The 14,200-nt window shown below is 40.3% G+C and overlaps 1 protein-coding gene across 1 annotated transcript in view; it reads right to left on the reverse strand.

The window, feature by feature from the left end:
* Positions 1 to 14,200, reverse strand: part of bco2a (beta-carotene oxygenase 2a) — a 116,058-nt gene that overhangs the window by 65,466 nt on the left and 36,392 nt on the right. Inside the window, exons 4-5 of the mRNA XM_021618973.3 lie at positions 6,208 to 6,323; positions 5,883 to 5,985 (exon numbers count right to left, since the gene is read on the reverse strand). Coding sequence (XP_021474648.2) covers positions 5,883 to 5,985; positions 6,208 to 6,323 — 219 coding nt within the window. The remainder of the gene's footprint in view (positions 1 to 5,882; positions 5,986 to 6,207; positions 6,324 to 14,200) is intronic.

Raw genomic sequence — 14,200 nt, forward strand, 5'->3', positions numbered from 1 at the left:
GCTTGTTTTGCAATGGTTGAGAAGCATATTTTGAAAATCTGAGATGACAGTGTTGTTAACAAAAGGCTAAGCTTGAGAGCTAGCATATTTATTTCATTTCATTTGCGATTTTCATGAATAGTTAACGTTGCGTTATGGTAATGAGCTTGAGTCTGTATTCACGAACCCGGATCCGGGATGGGGAGATCAGAAAGGTTAAAAAAGTTTGAAATATCCAATAAATGTCGTTCCACTTCATGATTGTGTCCCATTTGTTGTTGATTCTTCACAAACAAATACAGTTTTATATCTTTATGTTTGAAGCCTGAAATGTGGCAAAAGGTCGCAAAGTTCAAGGGGGCCGAATACTTTCGCAAGGCACTGTACACATGTTGTGAGACACGCTGTATATTGTCAAATTTGAATGCGCGATAGACTACACATAATTTCAAATCCAACTTTTTACCTAAATTATTCATACTCATATGTTAGTATTAAACTGTTGTTTACTTTCTCAAAACATAAGATTAATCTGTAAAACAAATAATGAGACATTATCTGGTTACAACACTGAAGATGATGTTGGTGAAGAACCATTTTTAATTGTCTACAGGATGGCGTACCGGGCTACGCAATGAAAAGTTGACAGGCATGTATTTTTTGATATTGGAAGGCTAGCCAACTAGTCAACTGTCTAGTAAACACTTCGGATACGAGGGTGGTGTCTCTGTTTTGAACACAATTAAATGGATATACCTTGTAATTGAACAAAATAGTAAGGTGGCCCAAAACTGGGGAAAGTATGCCGACAATACGGGACGTATATTTTTTGCTGAACCGCTTATCAAAGAGCTGATAGTAATAGTAGTTCCACTGAAATGTCAGACATACTAATTGCTAACCCGTTAGCTAACATTTTTACGACACCAATAATCACAAAACATTGATTGCTTGATCACCAGGTAACACTGTTGAAGGTAATGTATTTCTTAAGCGCTGTTGAATATGCCGATAATACGGGGTACTACACTAGTGTTACTGTACTGGGTTTCAATAGTTTCTGACAGTGGCAGATTTAGTCAGACTTGTGAAGTAGAGGAGGATGGATGCAAATTTGTTTACCTTAAATTTTTATTTCACCTTATTTAACCAGGTAGGCTAGTTGAGACCAAGTTGTCATTTGCAACTGCGACCTGGCCAATATAAAGCATAGCAATTCGACACATACAACAATACAGAGTTACACAAGGAATAAACAAAACATAGTCAGTAATACAGTAGAACAAAAGAGAACAGAATGTCTATATGCAGTGAGTGCAAATGAGGTAAGATAAGTAGAGTTAAGGCAATAAATAGGCTCTGACAGCTGGTGCTTAAAGCTAGCGAGGGAGATATGAGTCTCCAGCTTCAGAGAACTTTCCAGTTCGTTCCAGTCATTGGCAGCAGAGAACTGTAAGGAAAGACGACCAAAGGAGGAATTGGCTTTGGGGGTGACCAGTGAGATATTGCTGCTGGAGCGCGTGCTACGAGTGGGTGCTGCTATGGTGACCAGTGAGCTGAGATAAGGCGGGGCTTTACCTAGCAGAGACTTGTAGATAACCTGGAGCCAGTGGGTTTGGCGAATAGTATGAAGCGAGGGCCAACCAACGAGAGCGTACAGGTCGCAATGGTGGGTAGTGTATGGGGCTTTGGTGACAAAACAGATGGCACTGTGATAGACTGCATCCAGTTTGTTGAGTAGAGTAGGAGGCTATTTTATAGATGACACCACCGAAGTCAGGATCGGTAGGATGGTCAGTTTTACGAGGGCATGTTTGGCAGCATGAGTGAAGGATACTTTGCTGCAATATAGGGAGCCAATTCTAGATGTAATTTTGGATTGGAGATGCTTATGACTAGGGGGCAGTATTTTCATTTTTGGAAAAATAACATGCCCGTAGTAAACGGGATATTTTGTCAGGGCAAGATGCTAGAATATGCATATAATTGACAGTTTAGGATAGAAAACACTCTAAAGTATCCGAAACTGTAAAAATATTGTCTGTGAGTATAACAGAACTGATGTTGCAGGCGAAAGCCTGAGAAAAATCCAATCCGGAAGTGCCTCATGTTTTGAAAGCACTGCGTTCCAATGCGTCGCTATTGAGCAGTGAATGGGCTATCAACCAGATTACTTTTTTTCCGTATTCCCCGTAGTTTTATGCATTTATGTTGAAGAATACCCCTAAGCGGCTAAATTGCGCAAGTGGTCACCTGATGCTCCCAGAGAGATTCTCGCGTAAAATATAGAGGTAGCCATTATTCCAATCGGTCCTACTGAAAAACAAATTGTCCCGGTGGATATATTATCGAATAGATATTTGAAAAACACCTTGAGGATTGATTATAAACAACGTTTGCCATGTTTCTGTCGATATTATGGAGCTAATTTTTTATATTTTTCAGTGTTTTCGTGACTGAAATTTCCGGGCGATTTCTCAGCCAAATGTGAAGAAGAGCTATACAGTTTTAGTCGGAAGTTTACATACACCTTAGCCAAATACATTTAAACTCAGTTTTTAACAATTCCTGACATTTAATCCTAGTAAAAATTCACTGTTTCAGGTCAGTTAGGAACACCACTTTATTTTAAGAATGTGAAATGTCAGAATAATATAATAATATGATGATAATGATTTATTTCAGCTTTTATTTCATCACATTCCCAGTGGGTCAGAAGTTTAGATACACTCAATTAGTATTTGGTAGCATTGTCTTTAAATTGTTTAACTTGGGTCAAACAATTTGGTAAGCCTTCCAAAAGCTTCTGACAATAAGTTGGGTGAATTTCGGCCCATTCCTCCTGACAGAGCTGGTGTAACTGAGTCAGGTCTGTTGGCCTCCTTGCTCGCACACACATTTTCAGTTCTGCCCACACATTTTCTATGGGATTGAGGTCAGGGCATTGTGATGGCCACTTCAATACCTTGACTTTGTTGACCATAAGCCATTTTACCACAACTTGGGAAGTATGCTTGGGGTCATGGTCCATTTGGAAGACCCAAGACCCAACATGATGCTGCCACTCCCGTGCTTCACGGTTGGGATGGTGTTCTTCGGCTTGCACGCCTCCACTTTTTTACTCCAAACATAGCGATGGTCATTAAGACCAAACAATTATATTTTTGTTTCATCAGACCAGAGGACATTTCTGCAAAAAGTACAATCTTTGTCCCCATGTGCAGTTGTAAACCGTAGTCTGGCTTTTTTATGGCAGTTTTGGAGCAGTGGCTTCTTCCTCGCAGAGCGACCTTTTAAGTCGATATAGGACAAATTTTTACCGTGGATATAAATACCTTTTGTACCCTTTTCCTCCAGTATCTTCACAAGGTTATTTGCTGTTGTTCTGGGATTGGTTTGCACTTTTGGCACCAAAGTGCATTCATCTCTAGTAGACAGAATGTGTCTCCTTCCTGAGCGGTGTGACAGCTGCGTGGTGCCAGGGTGTTTATACTTGTGTACTATTGTTTGTATAGATGAACAGATAAACGTGGTACCTTCAGGCATTTGGAAATTGCTCCCAAGCATGAACCAGACTTGTGGAGGTCTACAATTTTTTTCTGAGGTCTTGTCTGATTTCTTTTGATTTTCCCATGATGTCAAGCAAAGAGGCACTGCGTTTGAAGATAGGCCTTGAAATACATCCACAGGTACACCTCCAATTGACTCAAATGATGTCAATAAGCCTGTCATGGCTTTAGAAGCTTCTGACATCATTTTCTGGAATTTTCCAAGCTGTTTAAAAGCATAGTCAACTTAGTGTATGTAAACTTTTGACCAACTGAGATTGTAATACAGTATTAAGTGAAATAATCTGTCTGTAAACAATTGTTGGAAAAATGACGTGTGTCATGCACAAAGTAGATGTCGTAACCGACTTGCAAAAACTATAGTCTGTTAACAAGATTTTTGTGAAGTGGTTTAAAAACAAGTTTTAATTTCTCCAATCTAAGTGTAAACTTCCGACTTCAAGCTTACATTAACAACAGCTCTGAATGGCTCAGAGTGGGAGTCAGGTTAGGTGATTGTCTTCTGGCACGCACTTCTATTAATAAATCGCTATCAGAAATTTTTTTCTGTGGTAATTATTTATTGTTTTCCTGTTTTATTCATATGTTTTCAAGTCCTGGTTATGAATCATGCATTCTGATTCTTGCATAGATTGTAATGTCAAATATTTTTTTGAATGTTGCACTGATGAGCTAAGCTAATACCAGCTATGTGTGGAGCCATGTTTGTTGACATACAATGCATTCTGGGTTTCACGTAAACGTTTGTCGCACAAAGATTTTATAACAAAATGTGGTGAGGGAGGGTTCAGAGTATACTTCTGGAAGTGAATGATGGGATGGGAATGAAGGTAGGCAACACACCCCCTTCAACATGCATACTGCAAACAGACCAAACTAATCTTGTCTCCTCTTATTATCTTTGGTTGAAGTGAAAAAACAAACATGGCGGCAAGCACAAACTTCCCATCTTCGGATAGCTTTCGATTTCTAGAAAGTGTTTAACTGAATTATTTTGATCAATGGTGAGCTCACTCGTGATGTGATTTTAAATACTAATTGTTGTTAGCTAGTTCATATTGTAGTTTCTGTCAGCCGAGAGTTATCTAAATATGATCGCTTGTGTTACATCAATTTTTCCTCAGTAGGTGGTAGGACAAACACAGCCTACATTTTCCGGTTTGGATGATTGTGTTATGCTGTAGTTACTTCTGTGAATGTCTGAACATTGCATCTGAAAATTAACACTTCACATTCAGGGCATAACTTTGTAAGGACTGTGTTTGTGCCAAATGTTTATGTGAAAAAACAGTGTGGCCAGCTCAAATGCTGTCTGTTGCATTAATCGAAACTGGACGTTCTAAAATAAATCACACCGGTTTGAGTGTACACTGCAGGGACCACTGTAGAATGATCACACCCGGTTGTTTCATCGGTTTGTTTCATCGGATTTCATCGGAAGAAGAGGAATCATCGGACCAAAATGCAGCAGGGTCATCTTTAATAATTGCACTGAACACTGAATAAACAAAACAACAAAAAGGAAACCCGAAACAGTCCTGCAAGGTGAATAACACTAAACATAAATGAACTACCCACAAACTAAGATGGCAACACAGGCTACCTAAGTATGATTCCCAATCAGAGACAACGAAAGACAGCTGTTCCTGATTGAGAACCATACCCAGCCGAAACATAGAAATACAAAAACCTAGGCATACAAACATAGAATGCCCACCCAAATCACACCCTGACCAAACACAATTAGAAACATACAAAGCAATCTACGGTCAGGGCGTGACAGTTGGTACATGTGAAGAGGGTTATGAATGAATATGGGTTATGCATATTCATAAGTTGTTAGTCTTTTCTTGCTGTTTTCTTCATCTAGTAAAACACGTTTTTTTGTTTAACCGCCACCAATATTATTACCTATTGGCCGATGTGTTTTCTTGCTGTGTTTCCCAGAATTGTTTGCCAGAAGTTGACAAGTTGCCAAAGTTAGCCTCATTTAACTAATTTGCACGTGAAAATATGAGCTTGTGGCAAATTGGCCACAACTGTTTGCTAGAAGCCAGTTTTATCAGTAACAGAGAAAAGAAAGAAAGGAAAAGGGAGAAGCTCTCCCTATATATATGATATATATATGTATGATATATAGGCCAGATGTAGGCTACATATCAATCTCAAAAATACAATTTCATGGTGCTCCTTAACCCTATAATTTGTAATTGCTGGTAATTCTTACCATTTAATATGATTCATATTTTTCATTGTGCTCCTACATTTGTTTGTGCTCCTACATTTTTCAACTTAGGAGCATGTGGGCCCAGTGGAGCTTCTATGTAGACTGACCTTTTCTGCCATATGAGTTGCCCATGTTGTACGTAGTGCCGTCTGTTTCAGTGTGGGGATGCGCAGTGGCCATATTCACAGCAATAAACTTTGTCCAATCCACCTGTAGTAGAAGAACAGGTCAGATAAAGTACACAGCTGTTACCAATATATGTCAGGTCAGGTGTCTGGGCACTCACTATAATCAATATATATTTCAAACAGGGCATCATTTACGTAAGTCAGTACATTTGTGCAAGGGTATGATTGTAAAATGTGTCTGCTCACTGAGCTTGTTGTTTTCTTTGGCTGTCTCTTATCTCCTATTATTATGTCATCACTGTACCTTATTCTGTGTCTCCAGGCTCTCTGGGTCCACCCTGTACATGTAGTTGGTCTCAGTGCTGACAAAACAGTCTCCCTTGTACTTTACAAAGCTAACACTGGCGTTGTCCGTTGCCTCTGCAGGGAGAAAACAGAAATAAAATGTAGAAATTGATTATTCTATTTTGATGGGGGCAATTGCATCTTGTTGCTGTTGATATTTCTTCATTTTCACTTTTCTGATTTAGACGTGCACAAAAGGAATGAGTGAATAACTTATTCGATTTTTGGACAAACTCTTTTTAAACCTTGGTAAATGACTATAGCCTGTGCATGGCTTGCATGGCCAATTAAAGATTAAAGTTGCTTGCAAACAGATATTTCTGGCAAATAGTTAAAGTTCTTGCAAAGATGTGCTGCTTGCAAAGAGCCCTGTTGCGGCTTGCCAACCCTTGAGAAGAGGAAAAGCCTCCCTTCTTCTTGCCTCCAATCCCCCTGTTTAAATGTTACATAACCTTCGACTGTAGCCAAGCCCCTGAGGCCTCAAACCAGTTTCCCAGGCAGCAGACCAGCTTGAGTTACAGTTTGAAGAGAGGAACACCTCATTGCATTGGGTTTACTCTCTCTGAAATAGTCTTATAAAAACCAGATCTTGAATAAAGTCCTTTCTTTGTCACATTCCTCACTGTTAAAGAGAAAAGATCAGCAGAATCTAGAACCCACACTGGAACTGACTCCACCATCTCCACAGGGATAATTTTGAGATTACACCATGAAATAGCACTGCAACATTGACAATAGGCAGCTTTACATTGCTCCAGGTTTATTCAATGCAATGTCACAGAAAATATAATTGCGACATGTGTAATGGAAATGGCAGATATATACTGAACAAAAATAAACGCAACATGTAAAGTGCTGGTCCCATGTTTCATGAGCTGAAATAAAATATCCCAGAAAGGTTCCATATGTACAAATAGCTTATTTCTCAAAAATGTTATGCACAGATTTGTTTACATCCCTGTTAGTGAGCATTTATCCTTTGCCAAGATAATACATTCACCTGACAGGTGTGGCATATTAAGAAGCTGATTAAACAGTATGATCATTACACAGGTGCACCTTGTGCTGTGGACAATAAAAGGCCACTTTAAAATGTGCAATTTTGTCACACAACACAATGCCACAGATATTTCAAGTTTTGAGGGAGAGTGCAATTGGCATGCTCACTGCAGGAATGTCCACCAGAGCTGTTGCCAGATAACTTCTCTACCATAAGTCACCTCCAACGTTGTTTGAGATAATTTAGGTCCAACTGGCCTCACAATCGCAGACCACGTGTAACCATGCCAGCCCAGGACCTCCATATCCAGCTTTTTCACCTGCGGGATCGTCTGAAACCAGCCACCCGGACAGCTGATGAAAGTGAGGAGTATTTATGTCTGTAATAAAGCCCTTTAGTGGGGTAGAACTTATTCTGATTGACTGGGCCTGGCTCCCAAGTGTGTGCTTTTGGCTGCACCCCTGCCCAGTCAGGTAAAATCCATAGATTAGGGCCTAATGAATTCATTTTAATTGATTTGTGTCCTTATATGAACTGTAACTCAGTAAAATCGTTGAAATGTTGCATGTTGCGTTTATATTTTTGTTCAGTATAGAATAAATTATTTAAAGAATATTCTCTAAACAACATTTGTATCCGTTCAACATGGGTCGATTTTTCTTTTGTCAATCTTTCTATATTGTGACAAATGATGGAAACTGTATTTTGACTAAGTTATGATTTCCGACTCATTTTGAAGGTACGCAGGGGCATGTGACGTGTCCGCATAACAATAATGCCCCACTCCACATTGAAATCGAAATGTCTACTGCTTGCAAAATAAACATTTTCAACTATAAAAATTATGTTTATTTGCAAGACAAGGATTGTCCTGACTTTCAAGAATGCTTGAATTGCTTCGTCTTCCTTTTTCCGGTTGGCTGGCAAGTTTCACCATCAAATTATTTCAGATCTACAGGAGTCTAAGTTTCACCATGGAACGGACCGTGGCGATACGTTGTCACATGTTAATTACTAGAATATGGCAAATATTTGCCAATTACAGGATTCTATCTATGCTGGCGTTCCCAGGCTCCTGATAAAGTAAACAGATAGGTGGAAGGGTAAACAGGCTGTCGCCAATTTATTAATGCTCAATTTGATGAAACAGTGTCACGACTTCCGCCGAAGTCGGCCCCTCTCCTTGTTCGGGTGGTGTTCGGCGGTCGACATCACCGGCTTTCCCGTCACCACCGATCCATGTTTCATTTTCGTTTTGTTTGGTCTGTATTACACACACCTGGTTTCAATTCCCATATCATGTTCCTTATTTAACCCTCTGGCATACATTTCTGTTCTGTCCGTGATTGTTGGTGTCTTAGTGGTTGTTGTAGGTGTTAGTTTGTATGTATTTTCCTATTTGGAATATTGCTTGAATTTTTGTGAGTAAACTCAGTTGTGTTGCTCAAGCCTTTGTCCTGCGCCTGGCTCCGCTACATCTCTGCACCCAATCGCTGACAAACAGGTTACGAACATCATTAAAAAAAATCACTGGACACATTAATGGAAACAGCTAGTTTGATAGCTGTTAAAATCAGATCCAACAATAATATCAAGGGGTTAGAAATCCAGGGCTTAAAAGCAAAGGTGTTATTGTACACTGATGTAAAAAATGTAATCGCTCCAAAACCTCATACAGGTTCTAGATACTTTTCTAATCTCTCTGGATTACAACAAAATTATGATAGATGACACAATATTACGTATTGGATGACAAAAAAAACATTACTGTGTTGTTTACCAATAAAATGGTCTGACGGTGATGTGGACATATTCGGTATACATATCCCGAAATAAATAAATGATCTCACCAATACATTTTTTATAGAAAGTTAACAAAAATAGATAAGATCTTGCTACAGAAAATACCTCTCTAATTGTGGACAAATCCCCCTGATGAACTCTTTAGTCATTACCCAGTTTACCTATTTGGTCTTGCCTACATCTAGCAACCTGTTTTTTTAAATTACATGAGCAAAAATATTCCATTAGACTTGGAATGGCAAGCTAGACAAAATGACATTGGCCTATTTATATAATGAACATGAATTCGGATGGAAAGAAATTATTAAATATTAAAGCATTAAGGCCTAATGAATTCATATATCTTTATGTACATATTCTTTATCCCCTTACACTGTGTATAAGACAGTAGTTTTGGAATTGTTAGTTAGATTACTTGTTGGTTATTACTGCATTGTCGGAACTAGAAGCACAAGAATTTCGCTACACTCGCATTAACATCTGCTAACCATGTGTATGTGACAAATAAAATTTGATTTGATGATTTGATTTGATTAGACTTCTCACTAAAGGTGTCAGTCATACAAAGGTTATACTTATATCCTAACTGGTTCTCTAGAAAATGCGTAAGAATGTCTCACCCCATGTTCAGAATGGCCTTTTTCCCTTTATTCAGTTTGCAACATCTCACTTTTGGTTATTTGAAAATGAAATAATCTCCAAAATATCACTATTTTTAAAACAAGTCATAGAAAGTAGTTTGCAATTACAGTTTAACCCAACAGAAAAAACAGAACAACAAATATTGTGGATAAACTCAAATATACTGACAGATTAAAAAAAAGGTATAATCTTTGTAAATTATGTCATAAATAGGACCATTGGAGTTATGTCAAACAGGCAGCTAACAAAAATATATGGAAATGTTTGTTCTACCCAAAATCACAACCAACTAACATTACCGCAAAAATGAAAGAGGAAAGTGGAAAAAGTAATGTCTTTCGGCCCTGCATTAAAGACCAAAATTGGTTAAAGAAAATTGTGATATATAAAAGAGTATACCAGTTTCATTTAAGGATAAAAAAAAATCTACAGCTGTGACATACAGATTGCAAAATAGTTGGGAAGATAATTTCGATGTACCGATTACATGGCACATGGTTTATGAACTGATGCGCAAAACAACGCCGGATTCAAAACTGAGAAGTCAATGTAAATTATTATTCAAAATTCTTGCAAACAATAGAATGGTATATATATGAGGGATACAACCTTCCCATCTATAGCGTGGTTCTTGCTGCAAAAAGACAGAGTCGTTAGATCATTCATTTTAGTACTGTCCAAACCAGCCCCGTTGCGGATCCTGAAGTCTTGCTCCCAGACATACTAAACAACTTCTTTGCTCGCTTTGAGGACAATACAGTGCCACCGACACGGCCCGCTACCAAAACCTACGGACTCTCCTTCACCGCAGCCAACGTGAGTAAAATATTTAAACATGTTAACCATCGCAAGGATGCTGGCCCAGACGGCATCCCTAGCCGCCTCCTCAGAGCATGCGCAGACCAACTGGCTAGTGTGTTTACGGACATATTCAATCAATCCCTATCCCAGTCGGCTGTTCTCACATGCTTCAAGAGGACCACCATTCCTGTTCCCAAGAAAGCTAAGATAACTGAGCTAAACAACTATTGCCCCATAGCACTCACTTCCGTCATCATGAAGTACTTTGAGAGACTAGCCAAGGATAATATCACCTCCACCCTACCTGACACCCTAGACTCACTCCAATTTGCGTACTGCCCCAATAGGTCCACAGACGACGCAATCGCAATCACACTGCACACTTCCCTAACCCATCTGGACAAGGAATACCTATGTAAGAATGCTGTTCATCGACTACAGCTCAGCATTTAACACCATAGTCCCCTCCAAACACGTCATTAAGCTCTAGACCCTGGTTCTCGACCCCACCCTGTGCAACTGGGTACTGGACCTCTTTCTGGCTGGCCGCCACCAGGTGGGTAGGGTAGGAAACAACATCTCCACCCCGATAATCAACAACACTGGGGCACCAAAAGGGTGCGTTCTCAGCACTCTCCTGTACTCCCTGTTCACCCATGACTGCGTGGCCATGCACGCCTCCAGCTCAATCATCAAGTTTGCAGACGACACTACAGTGATAGGCTTGATTACCATCAACGACGAGACGGCCTACAGGGAGGAGGTGAGGGCCCTCGGAGTGTGGTGTCAAGAAACCTCACACTCAACATTAACAAAACAAAGGAGATTATCGTGGACTTCAGGAAACAGCAGAGGGAGCACCCCCCTATCCACATCGACGGGACTGTAGTGGAGAAGGTATAAAGTTTTAACTTCCTCGACGTACACATTACGGGCAAACTGAAATGGTCCACCCACACAGACAGCATGGTGAAGATGGCACAACAGCGCCTCTTCAAACTCAGGCTGAAGAAATTTGGCTTGTCACCAAAAACACTCACACACTTTTACAGATGCACAATCGACAGCATCCTGTCGGGCTGTATCACCGCCTGATACAGCAACTGCTCCGCCCACAACCACAAGGCTCACCAGAGGGTAGTGAGGTCTGCACAACTCATCACTGGGGGCAAACTACCTGCCCTCCACGACACCTACACCACCTAATGTCACAGGAAGGCCAAAAGGATCATCAAGGACAACATCCACCCGAGTCACTGCCTGTTCAAGGCGAGGTCAGTATAGGTGCATCAAAGCTGGGACTGAGAGACTGAAAAACAGCTTCTATCTCAAGGCCATCAGACTGTTAAACAGCCATTACTAACATTGAGTGGCTGCTGCCAACATACTGACTCAAATATCTATCCACTTTAATAATAAAAATGTGGATGTAATAAATGTATTAAATGTAGTCACTTTAAGCAATGCCACTTTATATAATGTTTACATACCCTACATTTACTCATCTCATATGTATATACTGTACTCTATACCATCTACTGCATCTTGCCTATGCCGTTCTGCCATCGCTCATCCATATATTTATATGTACATATTCTTATTCACTCCTTTACACTTGTGTGTATAAGGTAGTTGTTGTGAAATTGTTAGATTACTTGTTAGATATTACTGCATGGTCGGAACTAGAAGCACAAGCATGTTGCTACACTCGCATTAACGTCTACTAACCATGTGTATGTGACCAAAAACATTTGATTTGATGTGGCTTGTTTTTGGTCACAGTTCCAGGAATGGCTGAAGAATTGCAACATTTGCTTGGAGCTAACTCTGCAGATACTGTAGCACTACTGGTTGATTTGAAAAGTCATAGTCAACCGATCAATAATAATAATTTTAGCAAAAATGTTTATCTTTAATTACAATCTGTAGAAACTATGAGAATAGAAAGGTTCAGATCTTTTGTGAAACATCACAGCACATTTAAAATACATGGCAAATAGAAATCCAAAATGGACGGTGTTAAGAGATAGATGGGAGGGGTTGAATGGAGCTGAAGGGTGGTACTAATAACGACAAGATTACTCATGTATAATATACTGTGTCCGTAAAATGTATATAGGTTCAGAAATTTTGTGAAACAACCCAGTTTTAAATATATAGCAAATATATGTCAAACTAGATGGGCATTAGAAATAGATTAGAGAGGTTGAGGATAGAGGAAGGACAAGACTAAAAACAAACAAAATATAACTATTGTAAAATGGATTGTGTCTGTAAAATATATATGGTATGTATAAGATGGAAGTAGAAGCCTAAGTGTGGTTGGTCATTAGTTTAGTCCAATTAGGGGAGGGTGGAAAATAATAAAGGATTTTTTTTAAAGATATGTATGTATATGTATGAATGTATGTATGTACAGTGCCTTGCGAAAGTATTTGGCCCCCTTGAACTTTGCGACCTTTTGCCACATTTCAGGCTTCAAACATAAAGATATAAAACTGTATTTTTTTGTGAAGAATCAACAACAAGTGGGACACAATCATGAAGTGGAACGACATTTATTGGATATTTCAAACTTTTTTAACAAATCAAAAACTGAAAAATTGGGCGTGCAAAATTATTCAGCCCCCTTAAATTAATACTTTGTAGCGCCACCTTTTGCTGCGATTACAGCTGTAAGCCGCTTGGGGTATGTCTCTATCAGTTTTGCACATCGAGAGACTGAAATTTTTTCACATTCCTCCTTGCAAAACAGCTCGAGCTCAGTGACGTTGGATGGAGAGCATTTGTGAACAGCAGTTTCATGAATAGTTAACGTTGCGTTATGGTAATGAGCTTGAGGCTGTATTCACGATCCCGGATCCGCGATGGCTAAGTGCTAGAGGTTAAAAGACTCAGTTTGACTCTCCTGCGCCTGACTTCCCTGCCACCTATACACATATATCTGACAAAATCTCTGACCCTTATATATGAAGTCAGCAGGATAGGACACTACGCTCATGGAGGTGGAGGAACGCGTTCGGGAACAAGCAGAGGAGATTGACTGTTTAAGCTCCGTTATGGATCGCATTGTCCAGAATTTTGATCGCTGGGAGAGACAGGGAGTTTCTCCAGCGCCACCACCACCACAACCGGAATCTCCCTTGAACGTTTTTTCCCCTCCGGAACCAAAGATCCATTTATCCCTACCCACGGGATACAACGGAGATACTGCCGGCTGCCAGGGTTTCCTCCTTAAGCTGAACTTGTATCTGGCCACGGTCTCCCCAGTACCATCTCACCGTGAGAAGAGTTACGCCCTCGTCTCATGCCTCACCGGGAAAGCCCTGGAATGGGCCAGCGCTGTGTGTAGAAGGGAGGATGCGGCGTTGGACCATTATGAGGAGTTCACCCGCCAATTCCGGATAGTATTCGACCATCAACCCGAAGGCAAAGCACCTGGTGAGCTCCTCTATCAGCTGAGGCAGGAGACGAGGAGTGCACAGGAGTTTGCTTTGGAGTTTAGGACCTTAGCTGCCGGCGCTGGATGGAGCGACAGGGCCCTGATCGACCATTACCGTTGTAGTCTACCCGAGGACGTCCGTCGGGAGCTGGCCTGTAGAGACACCACCCTCACCTTCGACCAGCTGGTGGACATGTCCATCAGGCTGGACAACATGCTGGCTACTCGTGGACGTCTAGATCGGGGTCTGGTTGTTCCATCCTC

The sequence above is a fragment of the Oncorhynchus mykiss genome, chromosome 10 (genome assembly GCF_057628025.1).
Source record: "Oncorhynchus mykiss isolate SJ-2025 chromosome 10, ASM5762802v1, whole genome shotgun sequence".
NCBI classification, from domain to species: domain Eukaryota; kingdom Metazoa; phylum Chordata; class Actinopteri; order Salmoniformes; family Salmonidae; genus Oncorhynchus; species Oncorhynchus mykiss.